At 35.9% G+C, this 25,282-nt stretch overlaps 3 protein-coding genes across 10 annotated transcripts in view; 2 read left to right on the top strand and 1 right to left on the bottom strand.

Annotated features, from left to right (window-relative positions):
- The window catches only part of LOC127851248 (growth arrest-specific protein 2-like), a 76,686-nt gene extending 67,867 nt beyond the window's left edge, over nt 1–8,819 (top strand). Inside the window, exon 11 of the transcript XR_008035713.1 lies at nt 6,045–8,819. The gene's annotated coding sequence lies outside the window, so the exon portion shown is untranslated. The remainder of the gene's footprint in view (nt 1–6,044) is intronic.
- LOC127851240 (rho GTPase-activating protein 8-like) overlaps nt 1–8,819 on the top strand; it is a 47,831-nt gene extending 39,012 nt beyond the window's left edge. For all 8 annotated transcript variants that reach the window (XM_052384855.1, XM_052384856.1, XM_052384860.1 and 5 more), the window contains 3 exons: nt 654–860; nt 3,880–3,986; nt 4,546–8,819. In XM_052384855.1, coding sequence (XP_052240815.1) covers nt 654–860; nt 3,880–3,986; nt 4,546–4,722 — 491 coding nt within the window. In that variant the 3' untranslated portion in view covers nt 4,723–8,819. The remainder of the gene's footprint in view (nt 1–653; nt 861–3,879; nt 3,987–4,545) is intronic.
- Nucleotides 8,820–8,958: 139 nt separating this feature from the next.
- LOC127851246 (sulfotransferase 1C4-like) lies at nt 8,959–15,267 on the bottom strand. The gene is made up of 7 exons (XM_052384869.1): nt 15,199–15,267; nt 14,393–14,937; nt 13,240–13,451; nt 12,398–12,527; nt 11,970–12,064; nt 11,113–11,296; nt 8,959–9,674 (listed from the first exon to the last, which is right to left on the bottom strand). The coding sequence occupies exons 2-7, from the start codon at nt 14,892–14,894 to the stop codon at nt 9,535–9,537; spliced, it is 1,263 nt and encodes a 420-aa protein (XP_052240829.1). The 5' UTR covers nt 14,895–14,937; nt 15,199–15,267; the 3' UTR covers nt 8,959–9,534.
- Between the last annotated feature and the right edge of the window lie 10,015 nt (nt 15,268–25,282).

The raw sequence follows: 25,282 nt of genomic DNA on the forward strand, positions 1-25,282 counted from the left end.
CCACATACTGTTCTATCATAATTGTCTGTCCTAATCCACAGACTTTCCCATCATAATTGTCTGTCCTAATCCACATATTGTTCGATCATAATTGTCTGTCCTAATCCACATACTTTTCCATCATAATTGTCTGTCCTAATCAACATACTGTTTGATCATAATTGTCTGTCCTAATCCACAGACTTTTCCATCATAATTGTCTGTTCTAATCCACATACTGGTCTGTCATAATTGTCTATCATAATCCACAGACTTTTCCATCATAATTGTCTGTCCTTAATCCACATACTGTTCGATCATAATTGTCTGTCCTAAACCACATACTGTTTTATCATAATTGCCTGTCATAATCCACAGACTTTTCCATCATAATTGTCTGTCCTTCAATTGAAGTTTCTATTGTAATAGTATATCCTTATCCTCAGACTGTTCTATCATCTATAAACAGACCTTGTCAGGAGTGTGATGTCTACTCCTTTCAGCTTATTTCCTCCCTTTCAATGTGCAACTTTTTGAACAAAAAGTTATTCATTTTGCGGAATCAATATGCAAATGAAGAGTTAAATTGAACCCTGTAAGGGGGTAAGGGCACTTTCCTCCCCTAAGGTGGTTCTTTAATCACATCCCTGCTTATTTATAGACAATTTTTTCAGCATTGGATTCTGAGGGAATCTTCCGTCGAAGTGCTAACGCTGCCACCTTGAAGGAAGTGCAGACTCGTCTGAACAATGGAGAGGTTATCAACTTTGAGGACTATGAGGATGTTACCATAGCAGCCGTTACTCTCAAGACATTCCTGAGGGAGCTTAAAGAACCAATCCTCACGTTCGAGTTGTATGAGCCTATTGTTCGGCTACACGGTATGTTTTTGTATTGTCTAAATGGCATGTTATATTAAATACGTGAGTATAATTTTCCCCAGAAGGTTGGCCATTCACTGCATCACAGTAATTAAAGGATAAGTTTAACCAGAAATTACATTATGTGTTGAAATTGATACTACATTCAATGGCTGCCTTGTTTTGTGGGTCAAGACTTTTACATTTGACTGCTATCAATAAAAAAAAACGCTCCCAGGAACTCATTAGTTTTTATGCCCCCGGATCAAATGATCGAGGGCATATTGTTTTTGGCCTGTCTGTCTGTCACTCTGTCAATCTGTCCCAAAACTTTAACCTTGGTTAAAGTTTTGCGATAACTTTGCAATATTGAAAATAGCAACTTGATATTTGGCATGCATGTGTATCTCATGGAGCTGCACATTTTGAGTAGTGAAAGGTTAAGGTCATCCTTCAAGGTCAAAGGTCAAATATATGACTTCAAAGCGGCGCAATAGGGGGCATTGTGTTTCTGACAAACACATCTCTTGTTTTTCATTTCTTTCATCAGTGTTTTTTTATTTGTGGTTGGTTTATTTGCTAACAAATACTATATTAAATAGAGAATAAATGTGTAGTTTTTATGCCCCCTTTCCAAGAAAAGGGGGCATATAGTGATCGGACTGTCCGTCTGTCTGTCTGTCCGTCTTTCCGTCACACTTTGCGTTTAGGTTTCAAAAAATGCTTGTAACTTCTATGTCCCTTGAGATATAACCTTCATATTTGGTATGCATGTGTATATGGACAAGGCCTTTCCATATGCACAAATTTTTTTACCCCTGTGTAGTGTTTTTCCCAGGCCATTTTAGCGTGGCGAAAAGCCACGCCGCCCTCTCAGATCGCCACGCTGCCCTTTTCAAAGGCAAATTTCGCCACATACCTTTTTTTCAAAGGCAAATTTCGCCACGCGCCCTTATCGATAACATCTTTATTGCCTTACGATCTAACTTGGTCCGCAAAATCAGCTTCCTTGATTGCCTGTGACGCTCCGACTGTGCTTGATTTACTCGAGAGACGTCACGTCTAATCGACTATATTAATTGAGCAGATTTAATCTATAACGTTCTCGATTAATAGGTAGGTCTTTTTGACTGCTCCAAAGCTGTGAATTAGTCATGCGTGAATAACCCCGTGTCAGTATTAATCAATAATGCCAGAGGCTATGTTATACCAAGCGCACTTTTCGCTCGGCAATGTGTACTCCTTTACGATAAAATCATAACTTCGGAGACTTTTGATGAAAAACTCGATGCTATTCTCATTGCAATTGTGCATTGCATGCATTATTCAGTTATATCAAAACATATATTTTTACGCATTATTACATTTAAAATCACAAACAAATTTATTCTTTATCGTTTTCGTCTTTAAGATAATTAGATCTAATTATTGAAATAATTACTGAGACGTATACTAATTTAACAAAATGCGAATCGCGTATACGATTTAACGTTGCTATGCGCACCTGTCGCTTACATCATTTGACATTTTATCAACATGGCGGACTATACAGAATTAAATTGTGACTCGGCAAAAATGGCAAATAACGTCGTAAACGATCGAATTAACGATGGAGATTATACATTAAGAAGGAATTAATAAAATGTCTGTGATAATCAACGATGCATAAAAATGTTTTAGATAGCAACAATATTATTTATTTATTTGTAATCTACCTCGTGGATGCATGTCACAGAAACGAGTGTTTGCATATTGTTAGCGATCAATTTACTCGCAATGTTATTTTAAACATATGTCGAGATTATTGTTAAAAAATGGGATAAGACAAACATGGTTTCATTTATATGTTAGTGGATCTGTGTATAATCAGATTCATATGCATATATTGCTTTATTATGTTTGTCGTGCTGTACAGTTTATTGAAACAGCCTGGAACTAAAATGTACATTGCAAGGTAAATATATTAATATAAATCATAGTAAGTTAAATACATCTATTACCATTAAATGTGCTTGTTTAAATTTTTTTTTCCACAACTGCTTCTGATGCGATTACATGTTTCCACGTAATTCAGGTATTCAGGGAACGTTTTTGCCCTTTTTTTGCCTAAACTGCGCGCTAAAATGCCCTTTTTGAAAGTAATGCGCCATGCCCCTTTGCCCTCCTGGGAAAAACACTACTGTGACCTTGACCTTGAACTTAGAGTCTGCGTTTAGGTTTCAAAATCTGCGTTTAGGTTTCGAAAAATGCTCATTACTTATATGTCCCTTGAGATAAAACCTTCATATTTGAAATGCATGTGTATATGGACAAGGCCTTTCCATACAAACAAAAATTTTTACCCCTGTGACCTTGACCTTGAACTTAGGGTCTGCGTTTAGGTTTCAAAATCTGCGTTTAGGTTTTGAAAAATGCTCATTACTTCTATGTCCCTTGAGATATAACCTTCATATTTGGTATGCATGTTTATATGGACAAGGCCTTTCCATACGCACAAAATTTTTGACCCCTGTGACCTTGACCTTGAAGTTAAGGTCCGCGTTTAGGTTTCGAAATCTGCGTTTAGGTTTCGAAAAATGCTCATAACTTCTATGTCCCTTGATATATAACCTTCATATTTGGTATGCATGTGTATATGGACAAGGCCTTTCCATACGCACACAAATTTTTACCCCTGTGACCTTGACCTTGAACTTAGGGTCCGCTTTAAGGTTTCAAAATCTGCGTTAAGGTTTCGAAAAAAGCTCATAACTTCTACCAAGCGTTTATAGGGGGCATAAGTCATCCTATGGTGACAGATCTTGTTCAATATTATTTTGAATAAGGTTTTATTCAAAGAGCTTGATAAGGAGGTGAACTAAATGATCTGATATATAATTTTTTTTTTTTTCTTATTTGTTTTTTTTTAAACCTTCAATTGGGAATTTCTGTCTGTTATATTGGCATTTTTTGAACTTGTTGAGATTGGGAATGGCGCTAAATTTTGGGCCCAAATTTGACTAAAAATCCCTGCTCATGAATTATCTGTCCTGTGTTACAGGTCAAGATAAAGATAGACAGATCATAGAGGCCAAGAGAATGCTGACTGAGGAGCTGCCAGAAGATAACTACGTAGTCCTAAAGTACATTCTAGATCTACTGGTCGAGGTAATGGCAAGAGATCAATTAGCCTTTATTTGAAACAGCTGCTTTAAAAAATACCATCAATATCACCTGAATTTGGGAGTTTTCTTAAGGTGGGTGAAAATGTAGTTGTTTTGTTACTATCGGTAATAAGTGATAATAATGAAAATAGAAGACCAGGCCCTAAAATCATATTCTTATGGAGTTACAGGTGTACGTTTATAATTACAGTTTAGGGAATGTTTTGCAACATACGTTTAAATATTTAATTTAAAGGCTGGTAAAAATAAATCTGCTATTAAAGCCATGATTATAACATTGAAGTGAACAAGTTACATATTATATCAACACATTCAAGCCAAAAAGTGATTCAAAAATTACATCAAGGAAACAGTAATAAAAAAGGAAAGGAAAAAATGCATACATAATATACATGTAGGTAACATAAATCTCCTTTAAAGAGAGAGCATACAGGGCCACTTTGTCTGACATTCCAAAATTAAATTTTGATGTACAGTTTTGTATTTCAGTTTTCTCAGTGCAATATTTTGCTTCATTATTACATAAATATTGTTTACACTAGGTGGCTGCCCACTCAGAGAAGAACAGGATGACCACAGTAAACCTCGCCATCTGTTTCGGCCCCAACCTGATATGGCCACGGGGCCAGGTCTCCCTTAGTGCCCTCGGACATTTCAACACTTTCGCTCTCTTGCTTCTGGAGAACTTTGACACTCTATTTGAGGCCGATTCTGGCTGATTTTTTATGTCATTCCAATTTGTACAAATCTACTTTCTTTGTTAATTGAAAGTTTTCTTGTAGGGCATGGTGTTTTGGGAGCTTTCTAGCGGGGCGTGGAATTTGAAGTCCTTTAACTGTAGAATAAAAGTGGGTTAATACAAGTGCCGGCTTTTAGACCTGCTATTGTTTGTAGACAAGTGTTGATTTATAAGTTTAAAGCCAAAATTGGATGAAGTGATATGTGTTTTTACTTTGGAGAATAGGTTGTTGGGATGAGCTGTATTTACATGACAAGATAGGATGTATACTAATTAAAATGAATTATCACATTTTTCAGGGACCACGTGTTCATTTACTTTCTAATGTTTACTTATCAGTCTTTACTCTGACTGAAATATAATTTATATTATACAAATTATGAAATTTATCTGTTTATATATCAATTGTTAATGGCAAAATAGACATGTTAATTATCCCAGCAGAATCTTAGAGTTTTCTGGAAATTTGAGTTATTCAAGATTTAATGATACACAGTTTTTAACCTGGAGTATTTGTTACATAAAAGAGGTTAATCCCAACTTTATACAGATTATTTTCTTTTGTGTGTTTGGCGTTAATGCCTCATTAAAGATGTTACAAGTCAATATCAGAAACCACTCATGCCTCACTGAATATTCTGGTTTGTCCACAGTTGTACACTGAAAAGGTCAAGCAGAACTGTCAAAACAACCTGCATTTCATGAGATATGGAATGGAATGTAATATTTTTGTTATTGTACTTAGCCATTAAAAAGGGTCCATAAATGAGAAAATTTTAAATACTGGTAATAAAACTGAAGTTGAGACAAAATCTTAAGCTACATGTAACAAAATGGTGTCCTACAAATATTCACAAAAGAGTGTTTAGAACCATTATAATTATGAGCATCACAAGAACAGGTTGCACTGAGGTGTATTTCAGTTTTTTAACCAGGTTTTTAACCAGGTTTTCCGAAGGAAAAAACTGGTTATTAGATTGGCGAATGCGGGCTGGCTGGCTGGCGGGCGGGCGGAACAAGCTTGTCCGGGCCATAACTATGTCGTTCATTGTCAGATTTTAAAATTATTTGGCACATTTGTTCACCATCATTGGACGGTGTGTCGCGCGAAATAATTACGTCGATATCTCCAAGGTCAAGGTCACACTTTGAGTCCAAAGGTAAAAAATGGCCATAAATGAGCTTGTCCTGGCCATAACTATGTCATTCATTGTGAGATTTTAAAATCATTTGGCACATTTGTTCACCATCATGGGACGGTGTGTCGCACGAAAGAATCGCTTCAATATCTCCAATGTCAAGGTCGCCACGACTAAAAATAGAATTTTTTTTAAAACAAACTTACAAAGGGGGTTAATTTTGTTTGTTCATTTCAAAAGTTCAGTTTGAGTTTTCTCCCTTTATCAGATTTTTTTTTCACAATGAAAACCTGGTTTTGTGACAATTTTGTCCCTTGTTTTAATTTTAGGTTAAATGTATTGCCTTAAGAAAATTCAGAAACATATCATGTCTTGATATTGTTGGAAGTGAATTAGATGTTGTCTCAGATGATAAAGTAGTGTTTGACATCAGTTATCTTTATTTTTACAAGCATTAAGAACTGCCTGCATGATGGTGCCCTTAAATTTGTGCTAAACATGTTGAACATGTATATTTTAGACAAGCACATGTTAATTCATATTATGCTGAACATTTCGCCTCAGCTTAATCTTAAATTGGAAGCTTTTTTTGAAGACTATATAATACTCAAATTATTTTCATTCTCAAATTATATTATTAATATTTGTGCCATTATTATAAAAACCATATGCATTATCGTGCGTACCAGTTCATTTCTTCTTTTTGAGTTGTTAATGAGTACATGTAGTTCTTTAATGCTAATCGTGTTATTTGTATGAAGCGCACTGGGCAAGCATCATGTAATAATTATCTTCTTAAGACAGTCTGACTCGTATGTTGTTATGTTTGCATTTTTTTTTAGAGCTTTGTAATGAAAATCTGAGCATTTTATAAAATAAGTCAGCATAACACGGTATGTGGAATGTAGAAAAACAGTTACTTAATATGGTTTGCTATTAAAGTATGCTTTTTATATCAATGAAAATAATGTAATAAATGAGACGAAAAATTGAACAATTTACTTCTAGCAGACTCTTTAAAACTGAAGAAAAAAAGTTTTCTTAATCATTGTACATTTCAAAAACCCTGTCCAATGGTAATTTTTAGGTCATTTTTAAGGTGTGTCTTGTGTTCTAATTAATGTAACTTCCAGGTCTTATATAGCCACCTATATATGAACAAAGAATATCACTTGTTGTATACAATATATCACATTCTGTAACCTTGATATTGTATGTAGCAGCATGCAAATTTATATTAGGCATGCTTTCCCAGTTATTTAGATGTACATGTATTGTCTAGGGTCTGCAACATCAATACTTTGGTCCAGTTACAAAGTTCTTTTAAAAAGCAATTAACAAGCTTTTTCAATGGAAATTCATTCACTTTTATTTAAATTAATCACAAATCATATACCTCAGATAGTATTTATTCATCTAGTTTCAGTGCATTGCACTGTTTTGCACTTGTATATATTATAATATTGCCTGTGTTTGGGTAAGTTCATTGTGAAATCTTTTCTCATAAATAAATTCATGCTGGATTTGTTTTCCATGTTCATGCTGGGCTTTGTTTTTGCATGTGTTTTACGAGGTAAATTACAAAATACTGTAACTGTATATCAATGGGATATTCCTGAACCTATTTAAACCACTTCCAGTGCGAGAAATAATGTATTCATGTGAACAATATTTTATATATATGTGTCTTGTTCTGACAAAACTGGGCATAATGCATGTGCGTAAAGTGCCGTCCCAGATTAGCCTGTGCAGTCCGCACAGGCTAATCAGGGACGACACTTTCCGCTTAAACTTGATTTTCGGTAAGAAGGGACTTCCTTCAAACTAAAAATACCTTACAAGCGGAAAGTGTCGTCCCTGATTAGCCTGTGCAGACTGCACAGGCTAATCTGGGACGGCACTTTACGCACAAGCATTAAGCCCAGTTTTCACAGAACAAGACACATATACATATATATGAGCCTCACTCTGGGACAATGGGCCCTAATGCATGTGAGGAACGGGTCTGCAAAGGCTTGTCAGACAACTCTATCCGCTTTTATGTTTTTTTCATCGAAAGGAAGTTGTTCTTAGAAAAAATCAAGTTTATGCAGTAATTGTTTTCCCTGAAAGGCCTGTGCAGCATGCACAGGCTAATTTGATATGAAACTTTCACACATGCATTAAGCGCGGCATTGCCAGCGCGAAGGCTCAAATAGTAATACATAAAGGTTAATAAATGGGTGGGGAAAATGTTGGCAAGGTAAACATTGTGTTAATTGTCACAACTAGTTGTGTTCACTGCTTGTATACAAAAATGTTCTCAAATGTTGAACAATGGCAGTTGTGATAGCTAGAAATTTTGAAAAAGTCAAAAACTTTATTTGTTATACATCTGTTCCATTTATTTAAAGGGATTTGTGTTATTTGTAATTGATTTTATCTTTTCATAATGCTTTAGTGTTAGCTTTCTATTACATTTTGAAAGGTTAAATATTTATTTTAATCATACATGTATGATTTAGACCTCATTTAAATTAATATTTATTATTAATATTTTGCAAATAAGACACATGCGATTGTAAAATTAATATCAGAATTTTCTATATTTTCTATAATCTTTGAATTCAGTCGGATAGTAAAAATTTTGCTAAAATAATTAAGAGCTGTTTTGCTTTAATGCTATTTATCTGTTGCAATGATTTTGTCACAGTATTTACTGGCGTGCTCTTGACATTTATTTACAGGAAGACATACATCTATTTCAAGAACTATCTGTTCCTCCGTTGTTGTTTTGTTCTTGCTTGTGCATATGCTTATTGATTATTTGTTTCAAACCATGTTATGTCTTATGTTTCAGTTGTACTGGCAAGTCATGTGTATGTCTTTTCTTAACTTGTTTTCTATTATTGTAAATGACACAAGTACTAAGTTCAAATAAATATGTTATTTATCAAAATTTGTTTTCTTATTTTATTAATTGTATGCATACCATATACCAGAATATAAGGGATGATGTTAGACATTGCTTGGTAAGATACCAATACCATTATAATTATACATTTTGTAAGTGGATTATTTTAAACCAAAAAAGTACAAATATTTCAGTATTTATTAAGCACTAGAGCTATTTTTGTTAAGTGGATGGAGCATATTTACAATCTTTCTTACGCCTAGTTTGTTTGATAATTTTCTATATTATCTTAAGCTTCAACAACATTCAAATCAACTAAGTCCAGCAAAATAATTTCCAGCAAGATCTTGGCAAGCTTGAATATTCTTTTTTCCTGTATATTCTTGCATTGGTTGTAATAAAACGTATCATAATGGTTGACAGAAAATGTGTTATCACTGTTTAGGAACTTTGTCACAGCATTATACAATTGCCCATTTTCCACTTGTGTCTCCAACTGTTTACCAGTCAAATATAATCACTGTCATCACAGCTAGTTACGATCTGTTCGTAATCTGTATTTGCCAACTTGTGTGCCTGTGAATGCGTCTGTTTGTTTTTTTAGCCAACTTCATTACACCAATAAAACATTATCATCAGCATTGTGTGCTATAAAAAGAAAAGTGATATCACTATTTTGGAACTTTGTCTGTTTGTCATCTACATAGACAAGGTCTTCTTCTGTGAGTGAGAATGTACTGCCACTGTTGGAGAACTCTGTCTATTTTTCATTGTCATCTACAAATTGTGTGCCCGTGAATGAGAACGTGATGTCACTGTTGTTGAACTTTGTCACAACCATGTGCTCCATATCTCGGTCCATTGCTGGAGTGAAGTAGTTTGCCCAGTCCCCCACACAACCTGGCAAGTGAAAGGGTAAACAGAATGTATGAACACTACCTAACCAATACACTGCAACTCCAATATATCACGGTCCGTTATATCGCGTTGTCCAATATATCGCGAATCGGCTATGGCTCCCAAAAATCTGATGAGCATAATCTCTAAATAACATGCTTTAAAATCTGAGAATTTGATGAGATAAAATCCGTTTCAAAGTTGTATTTTACCCTTTTTTCACCCACCTTAATTTCTGTTTAATCCGACATTCATAATCCAGTTTTAACCAGATTGTTTGCTCTCATTGTACACCACTCTAGCACCTGTGTACTGCGATAAACAATAATCCAACTTGTCAAACATCACAGGTCATTTTGGGTGTTAACCATTCTCTATTGAATTTGCTTTGAACTGCCGAAACGCACCAGTAAACACATGAAGGTGTATACAATTATAACTGTAATTGTCACAAGTCAATACTGACCTGTCTCAGCAATCTTTGCGCTTTAGATACAGTGTAAATTATTTGCTTTTAATTGAGAGGTGAATCATGTCCCTCAGTTTGTCAAACTTTCTATGCTTTTCATGAGGTGAATGACGTCATTTTGTAAATGGGTCTAATTTGTGCATGCTTTCTTGAACAATAACATTTGACAATGGTCTTTCGGATTACAAATTTAATTATATGCATTTCAAAATACTTACATGGAATAATGATTGGTGTTTTACCAATGAATAACATATGGATGTAACACATAAATCAATATGGTAAGTAAATAGTGTGTTTTGAGATTGACAAACTAAGCTAATGCATACATATAGATGATGAATAACTTGACAATTTATATCGCGCTTCGGATATATCACGGTCGCGATCTTTGGATCCCTTCAACCGCGATATATTGGAGTTGCAGTGTATACATGTAAGAGGAAACAGAATGTATGAACACAACCTAGCTCATAAAAGAGGAAACAGAATGTATAAATAGAATGAGAGGAAGGTAGTACTCATTTAGCTATGCCAGGTTCTAAGAAAACTCTGCTTAATGCATGTGTGTAAAGTGTTGGCCCTGATTAGCCTGTGATAATTGCACAAGCTAATTGGGGACGAGACTTGATTTTTGCTAAGAAGAGACCCCTTTTCAACAAAAAAATACCATAAAAGCGGAAAGTATCAATCATCATTTTCAAGCGCATCTATATTTTCGAAAGAACATGTTAAAATAAAGCAGTGTTATTGCAAAGTTTGACATGTTAAGGCAACTACCAATTCTTAACAAGTACTATTATAACAATTTGTGAGAAAATTTTAATTATTATTGACTTTTAATTCAACACAGGATAAACATAAAGAAAACTTTTGTTACAATTATGTACATGAACAGTTTTGGTATAATGTTCTTGCATTGGATTTCTTATTAAGCATACAACACTACTAATAAAACAAATGCAGATGTACCTTTCCTCATGAATGTTCCCTCTTTCCTATCAGCCACTCCAAGCGCCTCAAACCAATTATGATTGGTCATAGGGTTCTTCTTCATGCTCTCAAAACTGCAGTATTCCATAATGGCCTTTCTGTCCTCTGTCGAGATTTTCTTGCCTAGGAAGGCTGCAATCTTGTCTATAGTGCCCTCTGTATCCTAACAAATGCAGATCCTGGCTTTAAATTTAAAGAAGCCATGTTCTAGGAAAAATATGCTCCATGCATGTGCATAAGGTGCCAACTAAGATAAGACTGTGCAGTCTGTACAGGCTAATCAGGCTCGACATGTTCCGCTTTAATGATATTTTTTGCTTAAAGAAAGTCACTGATTAGAAAAAATCACATTGGGGTGGAAAGTGTCGACACAGGCTAATCAGGAACAACACTTCATGCACATGCATTAGGCCAATAGTGAGGCCGTATTGCTCAGTGTGAAAAACGTTATGCTATTTTAGCTGTATAAAATCTTTGAGAAAATCCACCATACATTTTTATTATCAAATAATATGTTCTACTCTTTAAAATGCACGACATCCACCATTTTATCTTTATAATAAACTCCATGCTTGGTAATAGGTGCTACTTTACAATGTGAATCTTGAGGCTGTTTTGTAAACAGCAAGAGACAATGCATTTCAAATCACAATACGTATTAATGGAGAGTTCACATATATTTGAAGGAGATACTTAAACGTTATAACTTCTACAAAGAGTTTGTCATACCAAAAAATTGTTTATGACATGTAATCATATCAATTTCTAATATGTATTTTCATAAGCCTATTAACCTATCATATATGATACATGTAAATTTGTTGCAACTGTGATACCTTTTTCAAATCTTCATATGTCAGGAACAGAATGTTGTCATCATTCCTTTTGTCCCAGAACTCTTTTACATGCTCACTCCATGGTGAATATAACACTGCAACGCATTCAAGGTATTGATATTAAAATACATATCAAACAAATACACTGGTTAAGCATGTACGGTTCATTCCAAAATCAACATGCATGGTACATGTAATTTGACAAAATGTGTCATATGACAAATTTCTATTCTACCTACTTTTTTGTCATTTATTGATTCATTCATAATTATCATTTAATTCATTAAAATAAAGTATGCACTAAATGTGTTAAAAATTGACAAGTACTAGTAGAACACGTATTTCAGTGGTTAAAACAAAACAAACAAATTAATTCACACTGTTCCTTAACTACAGATCATTGCTATGAAACAGACAGAAATTCTAACCTTTATCCTGTACAAACAGATTGAAAAATTCATTGAATTCTCCTTTATAGCGGGTCACTGGAAACAGGTAGCGAACATAGTGGAAGAAGGAAACTACAACATCCTTGGGGTTACGGGCAATATAGATGATCTGAAAAACAAAAATAATACCATATTTTCTGGACAAAAAGTCACATTGGTAGATAAGACTCTCCTGCTATTTTTAATAAATAAAATACATAAGCACTGTTAATTTGTGCTAAGAATTTGTTCACATCACATGACCAATTAAATTGTTTATTTTAGATTAACTTAACTGTGCATATTTGAAAACACAAACATGTAATTATATCTAATTTCTATCTTCCAATATAAAACATAGGCGTATAACACTTTATGCAACAATAAACTATGAGAGATAAATAACAAGATTAAATGATCTCAGTTTTCAGTGACCTATGAAACAGAACAAAATAGCCATTCATATTTATTATAGATGCATTAATGCAATCATGACTACACTAAATCTGATTTCCTAAACGAATAAGTTGCTGAAGAATAAAAGACCCATGTAAATTTTATCTGCGTCTTCTTGTATAGAAAAATACAAATAAAGAGTTATATTTACTTGGTATGTCTTTTGGGGAAAAGGAACAAGTGAATTTGCATAAGGTATTCAATATGATTAATGAGAGTAAAAAAATATCACAAATGCATCTATTTGTAAGAGGTTAATACCCATCATAATGGAGCACTAAAAAACAAATACTATTTGTAACAATTGGTATTTACAAGCAGTAGTTATGAAAACTATGTGACTGGTACATACTAAAAGTATATAATTTTTAACAAGACATCCAAACCTTGGGTTGTTTTTCTTTGACACTTTGCGGTAACAGCGACCAAGGTAGGTGAGACTTTATAAGCCGTGCAGTCCCCCTGTCTTCAATATCCTTCAAACCAGGGTAGGTGAATTCAAAGTATGGAAACCTGTCATCCAGCAAGGCACGAGAGGCATGACCAAAGTTCAAATCAGAATGAAGAAGGTACACTATCTCCTGTAGCCAAGTGGTTCCTAGGGGTAAGAAAGCATGACGTGCAAGTAACTCACAAAATCAAGAGGAGTAAGGCTTACCATGGATTTGTTGCAAGTTTAAAAACATGAAAGGAATAAAAATAATTTGATAACAGACCAATTGCCCTGCTTTGTACCACAGACGTTTTTTTATGTATTTGTTTTGAAAAGAAATGTTTGATCACAGGGAATCGAAGAACACTACAGTCACTGCTAATGTAAAGCCCTGACTAAATAAAAAATACGTATGTAAGTCGAGCACAGATTCCCCAACTTACAATAATAAAAAAAGGCGATTGTATGGTCAAATTTTATCTTTGACCTTTAAGCGTGACCTTGACATCTTAAGAGGTAGCAAGACAAGTTAACACGCAACACAACATTCTAGGATGGCTACAATTTGTACTCAGTTATTTAAAATCCATCAATAAATGCCTAATATCATAAATGTATCATAGTTGCAATAATCCAACTCCCAGCTATGTATTGACCCTCCCGGTCGCTGGGAGTTGGTTTAGTTTGAACCCTTTTATTTTACCTCCATGGTATCAAAAGGCTAAGGCTTATTGTAACTCTCTCGAGTCCATTTCTTGGGCCTAGAACCAGTCTTTGGTGTCTTGAGGGAGATCTAAAGAATGCTCACACAGTGGCGATCCAACCCATGACCTCCCAGTCGCTAGGCAGACAACATGTCCATTTGGTTTTATAAGGAAGAATTCTGAGCTGTACATATGTACTCATAAAAGCTCAGAGCTCTCAAGAAAAATAACATGTATCAAAAACAGGAAGTTTTGCACAGATGCACAGGACGGGAAGAGCTACATACAGATGGACAGTGCTACTGCTATATGCCAACATCTTTGTGAAGTTGGGGAGTATATGTATGTTTTTTACTTACAGGCACTGGTTTTTAAATACATTTAATAATAAAAAAATCCTACCTGAGCGTGGGAATGATACCACCCACACATCATTTGAGTTCGTTTCAAATTTCTCCAAGGCATCAATCTGGTTTATGACAAAATTTGGAAGCATATATCCTTTGTACTTGTAAACATCTAACCGTCCCCATTCTTTTATATTTAAAAACTCAATTCCCTTTTTCTTTAACCTGTAGCGCTTGTATTCTCGCATTCCTATGGCAGCAAATAGTCCACATCCAACGAGAAATGAGCCATAGATTGCCACTTTCAGAATATGATCTTTCATGGTTGGCTCTGAAGCATGTGTTTGTGGTTGTTGAGCTCCTGATCGTTTTGTTGAATGAAAATATCTTTTCTGTGTTTGTTGGCATGATGGAATTTTTTGCAGACATGAATTTGCTTTGCAGTTACTTTTTTGACTAATGTTTGGACATATAAACTTTCTTTGAATTGCTAAGCATCGCTTTGTTAAAACTAAACAGTTTTGAGATATTTTAATTGACGAAAAATACATTGTCATTGTATTGAACGTGTTGTTTTTCTCCACAAAGTTCAGCCACAGGCTGAAAGAATAACAATTGCAAACAATAGAGAGTAAAATTATAGTTTCTTATAAGAATATAGGACAAATAAATTAACTTGTAATATAAATTCAGTCAGAATACTGAGATTGATTTACTTGCAAATAATTGCAGTATGATTTTTTATTAAAAGAAAAGCTTTATGGGACCAGCATAAACGATTTATCATATACATCCCTGTTACCGCTATTAAATTAGGTTCGAAGAATCCTATTAAAAAATAAACATTTTGTATCATGTTACCTTTACACAAGGTCATGTGTGAACTTCCATTTAGTTATCGCGAATACTTATGTCTATAAATAAGAATTGTCTAATTTATAAACAGGGGAAGTAACTTCTTATTTTCAGTAAAGGTTACACTCGATTAAACTTTTAACTGACGTTATATATTATACTTGCTGATGAACTCACCTGATACCCGAAGGAACTAAACTATCTTCAGAAGGTTGAGCTCAAAATATTATTAAGTATTTTATGAATCCTAAATATTCAATTGATGGGCACATTTTTAATTTCGAACACCGCTGAGATAGCATAAGAAAAAAAAATCTGACAGCTGTTTATTTCATTTGACTTTTGTCCCAGTTTCATGCTCAGCCGAGACATCATTGGGGCAAGTATTCAGATGAAGTTTCGTGAAGATTGAACAATTAATTTGCCGAGAAAGCGTTAACAAAGTTTAACTATAGCGATATAAAGAAATCTGGAAGTATTTTCGAACTCGGCCGTGATATCTTAAGTACACATGTTCTGAAAAAGTTTCTCGCAGATCGGACTAAAAATGTGGCTTCATTATAACATCAATGAAGCCGAGTGGCTATGGTCCTCAGAACAATTTGTTAAAATAATTACCCTTAGGGTAAAAACTGGCCATGCTATATGAGTCAAATGATTTATAGAGATCACTATGAACAAAGCATTAAAAATTCTCATCTCAGAGACCGCATAATACTATTTGGTAAATAACATTTTTTCGTCTTGCCTTAGGTTTACTTAGGTGGTCTTTGCAGGAACCTCTGCAGTGGCCGCTTCTCCGCCCTCACTGGTTACTAAGCTCAATGTGTTATTGGTATATTATATTCACATTTATAGTCTTTCATCATAAGATGATTACTCCAATATTTGCCCATGCGTCTTTTAAATGTGTCAATATTCTCGGCTGTTACGACACTTTGTAAGTTATTCCACACGTTTACAATACAGTTTAAGAAAAAGTTCTTATGAATGTCACGTGTTCATCTATGTTGTATACGTTTCAAAGGATGACCTCTTGGTGTGTTATTGTTTATACTAAACATTCCAGTTGATGTTTTTCCTATTTATTATTCCAAATCTTGTATGTTTCTATTCTTAACCCCGTGTAATCGACGACATAAAGGGGGTGGTTTATTAGTCTTTCCTCGTATGTCATATTCTTGAGTTTTTGAAAAATTTTGGTTGCTCTACGTTGTACATCCTAAATGCTATCAATGTTTTTAATTTAAGATGGACTCCATACGCTGCTAGCATATTCTAGATGTGGTCTAACGATGGATTTGAATAATAATCTTAAGCTTTTACGATCTCTAGAGATATTTAAATGATCGTCTTACTAATGCTCATTGGGTCATTGTCGACCTAAAATGGCTTGAAGTCACCCTGGGGTGACTAGAAGCCGATTCATGTCACCCTAGCTGGGGTGCCTTCAAGCCGATTCTAGTCACCCGGTCGGCTTGAAGTCACCCCAGGGTGACATGAATCAGCTTGGAGTCACCCTAGGGTGACAAGAGTCGGCTTCTAGTCACCTCCGGGTGACTTCAAGCCATTTCAGGTCGACAATGACCCAAATGAGCCTTACTATTGCCATCATTGTGTTGGCTTCATTTACTTGGTTTTGTATGCGTTCATCAAAATTTAGTTTTGTGTCTATGGTTACACCTAAACATTCTCATTTGCAACGCTTTCTAGAGAAACCTGACCTCCTTCGTATTTTAAGCATTGTATAGGATCTTGTCTCTGTTTTGGGTTGATATTGTCAGTGTGAAAATTAAACGGCCATCGAAGTTCCACTCGAAAAGTTTATTTATATCTTCTTGTAGAATTAACTGATCAGCTTTGGTGGATTTCTCACGGTATATCTTTGTATCATCTGCGAACATGAAAACTCTCGAGTCCTCACATTTTGGTAAGTCATAAATACATACCACAAATAGGATAGGTCATAGAACAAATTCCTGGGGATTGCCACTGGTGACGTCGTGCCATTGGTAAAAGTTCCCTTAGACGTGTATTCTTTGTTTGCGGCGGCTTAAAAAGTTCTGTGCCCTTTTACATGTTTGTGGGCTAATACACTATCTTTCCAATTGATATATTACTCGTTTGTAAGGGACCTTGTCGAACGCCTTCATTGTGTGGTTTTGAGAAACAAACATTGTACTCTTAAAGGCATGGCATTTTTTTTGTTCTTTCGACATGAAGCTCAACTTACTGCAAAATACTAAACATTTGATAAGCTTAAAATGCATTTGTCATTATTTAATACACCTCAAAACTGTTTAGTTTTAATAAAGCGATGCTTAGCAAGTCAAATAAAGTTTATATGTCAAAACATCTGAAAAAAAGTAACAGCCAAGCAAACTCATTTTTGAATAAATCCCTTCATAACAACAAACAAATGTAATATATTTTCATTCAACAAGACGATCTGGAGATAAATAATCACAGGCAATATATGGCGCATTCTCAATGGATATGGGCTATTTGCTGCCGAAGGAGTACGAGAATACAAGCGCTACAGGCTACACAGCGAGGGAATTGAGTTGTTAAATATACAGGAATGGGGACGACTAGCTGTGTAAAAGTGCAAAGGATATTAACGGCCGGCTTATGTCAGAAACCACATTGAGGCCTTGGAGACATTCGAAACCAACTCAAATTATGTGTGGAAAGTATCATACACACGCTCAGATATACATTTTTTTATTGTTAGTTGTACTGAAAGCTACTATCTGCCATTAAAACATATCCTCGCCTGAGATGAAGTTGGCATAAAGCAGTTGCAAAGTACGTCTTCCTGTTCCTATGTGAATCACGTGGGTCTGTGGAAAAGTTCCTTTCTGCTAGAACATTGTCGTTTTTATGGATTTGAAATAACTTGGTACAAATGACAGCCATTCTTAGACGTCTTATTGTGTGCAATAGCAGTCTCACTGCCTCATAGGTCAAGATCACAATTAGAGGTCAAAAGTAAAACTATTTCGAATCAGAACTTCTAATTGAAAAGGCAGTTTGTGGTTTAGTGGTTACAGTGACCGTGACCTTTGAGACCCCAATTTCGATAGGGGTCATCTACTGTCTAAGTCCAATGCACATGGAAAGTATCAAGCCAATAGGTCAATTTGTTGATGAGTTATTGATCAGAAACGATTTTCATACTTATTGTGGCAGTGACCTTGACCTAGTGACTCCAATTTCAACAAGGGTCATCTACTGTACATGGCCAATGCACATGTGAAGTATCAAGCCAATCGATCAATTTGTTGGCGAGTTATTGATCGGAAACGATTTTCACACTAATTGTAATAGTGACCTTGACATTTTACTTAGTGACTCCAATGTCCATATGTGTCATCTACTGTGCAAGGCCAATGCACATGTGAAGTATCGAGCCAATCGGTCAATTCATTTACGGGTTATTGATCGGAAACGATTTTCACACTTATTGTGATAGTGACCTTGACCTTTGACCTAATGACCCCAATTACGATAGGGGTCATCTGCTGTCCAAGGCCAATGCACAAGTGAAGTATCAAGCCAATCACAAAATCCTTAGATGACGTATCGAACGGAAACCAATTTAACACTTAATGTCACAGTGACCTTGACCTTTGAACAAGTGACCCCAATTTCGATAGGGGTCATCTACTGTCCGAGGCTAATAAACATGTGAAGTATCAAGCCAGTCGGTCATTTCGTTGACGAGTTTTTTATCGGAAATTATTTTCACAGTTATTGTGTCACTAACCTTGACCTAGTGACCCCAATTTTAAAAGGGGTAATTCACTGCAAATTGCCCAAGGCCAATACACGTGGGAAGTATCAAACTAATCATTCAATCGTTGACGAGTTATTGACAGAAAACGATTTTCACACTTATTGTGACAGTGACCTTGACCTTTGCCTTGTGACTCCATTTCAATAGAGGTCATCTACTGTCCAAGGCCAATGCACATGTGAAGTATCAAGCCAATCTGTCGATTTGTTGACGAGTTATTGATCGGAAACATACTGGTCTACCGATCGATTGACATCCAGCAAACCAATATATAACCCCTCTTCTTCGAAGGTGGGCATATTAAAAATGTGTAAACAATGAACTCAATACTGTAATTACCCGATTAAAGCATTATTTAAAAAAAAACTCATAATTCTCATGAACAATACAATCACACTATCGTTATTTGTATAAACTAATAGAAATTCAGAATTAAAAAGATGTCAAGACTACTGATGCAAATATTAAAATGGGCCTTTTCACGTTTTGGTAATTGACAAAATAAAAATAAATGTTTCAGATTCGCACATTTTCGTAATGATATTTGTGAGGAAACAGTAATACTGAACATTTACAATGCTCTAAAATATCCATTACATGCATCTTTTGACGATTGCCAAACCTGAAAATTATAAAACGATGCAACGCGAAACGATTGAATAATTTTTGTTGTCGTTATATATTTTGTGATACTTAGATGATTGCTTATTTAACGTATAAAATACGTCCTTTATTGCATGAGCACGGATGGCCGAGTAATCTAACCGATTGACTTTTACTCCAGGTCTCTAGGGGTCAGTGGTTCGAGCCCAGTTGAGGGTTACTTTTTTTTCTTTCTTTACTTTTATTGTTTTTTACTGTGGCTTTTTATGTCCAATGTTTACATTTATCATTATAAAGCATTTAATGACAAACTTCAATACATGCCAAAATCTGTGAAAAGGCCCCTTTACTGCAATACTTCATAACGTCCAAAATATTTCAACAATCACAACATTTCTAGTATGACTACTGTTCACCTTAATAACACCGAACTTAAATACTGAAGATGTTTTCCTGTGCATTTTTACACTCGAGCCAGAAGAGACTATCTTTGTGCACATACACACACGTAACGAATAGTGCGTCATAAATGTAAGAATGAAATAGATTAAACGTACTTGATCAAACCAATCACTAATTTTAATGATCACAACTTCACAAAACGTCACACACAATTTAAATTTGTGGATTTCTCTAACGAGAAGGCGCATAATTAATACACACAGTAAGTTGTATTTGCCGTAAGTTATGGATGTCCTGTCAAAACGATCCCAGGAGCTGGACAGAAGGTCCTAGTCTGTTCGAAGTTGACATGTTCCAACTTCGAAGACCTCCAGCGACCTGGTCCAGCCGCCAACCTGGTCCTTCCGTCTCATATCTGTCCCACGATGGGCGCCATATGCCATATGAAGTGAGTATGGGATGGGGGCATATGGTATACGTACAAAGTCCGAAGAGGTTAAACATCCATTAATGGACGTTGACTAATACAGTCGCATGACAAAAATACCAGGTTGGTAAAACAAAGGGGCATAGATGCAGGACTTGCGTGTACTTAGTGTTGTGGCTGAATGCGATGTGGTACGTTAATTCAGAATGAAATAAGACAGTTCTCTTAAACTACATATGAGAATCTTGCATCCGAGAAATTCCGATTCTTGATTATGATTTAACCTAACAACTATTGCATCCGACTTCATGGGTGAAAACACACTGGAGAGAGGACAGACTTCACACAAAAACATATGTACATTGGTATTTTATATGAAAAGGGAGAAAATAAATTGACCTGTTTTACACACACAATACTAATGATAATGATAATATATCTCATAATATTTACAGGTAAAGTCAAGCTCATGTAACAATAGAGAATAATACCCCCACCCCCTACATGCCGACGGTTGTAATATTTAGCAAGTAAATTAACAAAGTTACATCATAACCGTAATCAGTTTTGACAACATGGCCATGTCTGAAATATTTTGGAAGAGACCGATACACAGACAGTGTTATTTATCAAATAGTTCGCTATGGTTCCGAATAAGTATTTAACAATTTAATAATAAATCTATAAATATCATGTGGCATTTCTGGAGTGGCCAGTTTGACCATAAGAAATTGATTTAAACAAATTGTGTAACTAGATCTAAACATTTATTTTTCACCGAAGATTCCGCCAGCTTTCAGCGATCTGCCAATCAAGTGCTGCACTCCCACAAAGGAAGAGATCAGCAGCGCCATCAAAGAACGGCAATTCTGCGTACCTGACAGCATACCTGCAGAAGCGCTTAAGGCTGACGTGGAGACCAGTGTGGAGCTACTACACCCACTCTTCAGCAGGATATGGGAAGAAAAAGAAATTCCATCAGAGTAGAAAGAGGGATATCTCATCAAGCTTCCCAGGAAAGGCGACCTCAGTTCCTGCTTCAACTACCGAGGTATCGCACTGTTGTCCATCCCAGGAAAGGTGTTTAACGCATATTGCTGAACCGAATGAAAGACGCAGTAGACCCGCATCTCCGTGACCAACAAGCAGGCTTTCGAAAGGACAGATCGTTCAGGATTAGATTTCAACCCTGCGCATCATTTTGGAACAATCATTGGAGTAGAATTCGCCGTTGTATGTTAACTTCATTGACTATAAAAAGGCGTTCGACAGCATTGACCAGTAGTCCCTCTGGAGACTTCTGAGACACTACGGAGTGCCATGAAAGATCACCAACATCATCAGAAAGTCTTATGAAGGAATGACCTGCAGAATCGTTCATGGTAGACAGCTCACGGACGCCTTTGAAGTAAGAACCAGAGTGAGACAATGCTTCTTACTCTCACCATTCCTGTTCCATTACTGGGTAATGAAGATATCGACGGAGCAGAAGCGGAATGGAATTAAGTGGACTCTCTGGAAACAGTTGGAAGACCTCGACTTTGCCAATGATCTGGCTCTTCTCTCCCACACCCAACAACAGATGCAGGAAAAGACAAACACGGCAGCGGAAAACTCAGCTAGACTGGGCCTCACCATCAACAGAGGGAAGAGCAAGGTGTTCAGGACCAACGCATCCAACAACACACCCATCACAGTCCAAGGCGAAGCGCTGGAGGAGATGGACAGCTTCACCTATCTCGGCAGCATTCTTGACAACCAGGGAGGAACGGATGCAGATGTCAGAACCCGCATTGGTAAAGCACGAGCTGCCTTCCATCAGCTGATGAACATCTGGGGATCCAGCAAAATTTGCATCACCACCAAGATTATGCACTTCAATACCATCATGAAGCCACTACTCCTCTATGGCGCAGAGACCTGGAAAACCACTGTCACCACCATAAAGAAAATACAGGTCTTCATCAACACCTGCCTCGGGAAGATCCTCAATATCCGCTGGCCAGACAAGATCTCCAACGAAGAATTATGGAGAAAAACAAAGCAGCAGCCAGTTGAAGAAGACATCCTTCAGGGACGTTGGCGGTGGATATGCCACACCTTTCGCAAGCCTGCATCCAATACGACGAGGCAATCTCTCACATGGAACCCAGAGGAAAAAGGAAGAGAGGGCAGCCTAGAAACTCATGGCGCCGGGACCTGGATGCAGATGCTAATCAGATGAGCCAAACATGGGGGCAGCTGGAGAGACTTGCCCAGAACTGAGACGCCTGGAGGAAGCTGGTTGGTGGCCTATGCCCCAGATGGGACCACAGGAAAAGATGAGATGAAGCTGTTGTTTTTGCAGTGTAAATTTTGTAATAACTAATCAAAATAACATTATTACTTTATAATTATCTGCTAGAAAAAAGGTGAAATTTGTTGTTTTATACATAACTATATTAAGGGGATATGTTTGAGGTACTCTTATTTAACCACGCTAATAATTTTAATATTATAAGGAACACTAGCATGTCCCATATAACCCCTACATAATTTACCGAGAATGAACCCTCAAAATGTTACAATTTTAGATTTGTTGGGAGTACTGTTTACTCACCTGTCTTTAATATTGCTGTGATCCTATAGGTAACAAGAAATATCTTTAAAAAGATATACGGCGTTGATTATGGTTGGAGTTGGTGAAAGGTAAAGAGTTCAATGAATGAGATCAAAGATAGCGAATATCTTTTTCTGTACAGTTCTTAGCTGCATCACACGCAGTACGAAATGTTACGCGGAGTTTCCGCGGCTTATTTTACATTATTACATATTGCTGGTCATAAACCTATAGATACAAAACAGAAAACCAATAGAACAATGGAAGTGAAATTAAAACATATGAGTCAACCGGCCACACGCGAAGTATCCGTACATATTTTAAATATGTATGCGCGCATTCTTATAACAAGCCTGTTTTAGTGGTTTGTCGGGCTTTGCTATTTGATTCCATTATTAACAGTATCGAGAATTATCGCGCTCATGCTTAATACATTAGTCAATATGGTGAAATAATTCTTGTTAAATTAATCAAAAATAATACTTATCATGGTATTGTTGAAAACACATTAAGAATCTATTATTGATATACCATAATTATATCGCTGAATATCTTCATTTAACATATTTCTGGTCTAAAGAAAATTCCAGTTCGCATAGTTCACGCGATAGCGTCTATATTATATAACGAGTATTGTATTGGCCGCGAACTGACCCTGATACACTGCAACGCCGATATATCGCGGACCGGTATATCGCGCTGTCCAATATATCGCGCTTTGGCTATGGCTCCCAAAAATCCCAGGAGCATCATCACTAATCTGAGAATTCGCTAACATAACAAAAGACCGGTTCTAGCTAGTATTAACACCCTATATTTCGCGGCTTACTATGGCACGCAGTGAAGCGTGAAAAACAGTTGATAAGTGACAGCTGTGTTGTTTACACACGGCTGGGGTTGTTTTTAACACTTAAGAAATAATCAATTAGTGTCACTGCAAAGGTAATAATGGCAGTTTACTGGTATATAAATCGTTAAATTTCGGTACTGGTCATGAATTTCTTTGTCCTGATAAAAAGCGCGCGAAAATTGGCGTGGGTGTATTGATTTGTAAATAAAAATTTCTTAGCGGGTACAACATTGAGATAATTTAATTCCCATTAAAAGTTTCGTTGTAAATTTCAACTAAAGTACCGCGGTATCTCGCGAATTATGTGGCATTGACATTCCTCTTAATAAAATATAATTCAAACAGGCTGTATCGTTACCGTTACGCTGTTTCAGTTCCTTCATTAGAACTATTTTTAATGGTAAATTCGAATCTATGCACAATTATATTTTATACTTTTGTACGGCAAGAATTCTTCTTTGTAGCTGATTCGTCTTGTACCTTGCGGGTTGGAATGCAATGCATTAAAGTGAGGCCACGCTTCCACTGCCGGAACGACGGCTTGTTTAAACCTTTATACTTTTACAGTTAAATGTTCAATTTCGATAACAATTTAAAATGGTTCGGCCAAAACGAATATCAGGATAGGGAAAAAAGATATTTTTTATGAACTTAAATATACTAGTACACAGACAGGAATATGGAAGTAATTACTAAATATGAGAACATAGCCTTTAAGTACAAACGCTCTGGCGCTGGCAATCCTCTGAAAATAAAAGGTGTACGCAAAACTGTATTGATGTCGAGAGTTGAGTGTAAAACTGTTCTATCTATCAAGCCTTTTCATTAGAGATAAAATTGTTTGATGTTGAACACGCAGTAAAACAGTGTTACAAAGACGCAGTCATGTTTCCAATGTTCTGGTGGTATGTTCAATTCAGCCAATGGAATAAATGAAGTGTATTCATTCGTATCTAGCCGCGGGAAATTTTATTTGAATTTTATTGGACACTTACAAAGGTCAGGTAAGGTGAAAAGCTGGCTTATACAGCTACGCCGAAAAAAGAACATCTAGTGGAAGGTTGTTAAAAAGTCAGTTGTAATTGATTTACAAGGTGTAAAGACAATTAATTTTTTTTACATCTTATATGAAAATGTAGAGATTCATTGCTAAGTAACAGTGACCTTGATCTCACCATGTGCAATCCCAAAGCCATGCATCAATATAGGAAGTTTCATGAGTGTAGTTAAATATGTTCTCATAGCAGAAACATTATTTGTATTATAGTTTAAGTTTATTTGTATTATAGTTTAAGTTATGGTTTACCAACAGCAAATTGACCCCAAAATGATGTTGATATGAAATATCTATAGATGAAGTGTTATTAAATTGCCTCAATTTGATCTCAAGTTATTGAAAAGAAACCAAAG

This window comes from Dreissena polymorpha, chromosome 11, assembly GCF_020536995.1.
Source record: "Dreissena polymorpha isolate Duluth1 chromosome 11, UMN_Dpol_1.0, whole genome shotgun sequence".
Taxonomy (NCBI): domain Eukaryota; kingdom Metazoa; phylum Mollusca; class Bivalvia; order Myida; family Dreissenidae; genus Dreissena; species Dreissena polymorpha.

Bases quoted from the DNA above. Each gene is read 5' to 3' on its own strand.
- LOC127851246 (XM_052384869.1), bottom strand. From the start codon at position 14,894: ATGACAATGTATTTTTCGTCAATTAAAATATCTCAAAACTGTTTAGTT. The intron at 13,452-14,392 runs GTAGGATTTTTT...TCTTACCCCTAG, and splicing joins GGTATCATTCCCACGCTCAG to GAACCACTTGGCTACAGGAG. The intron at 9,675-11,112 runs GTACATCTGCAT...TTCACTTGCCAG, and splicing joins GGGAACATTCATGAGGAAAG to GTTGTGTGGGGGACTGGGCA.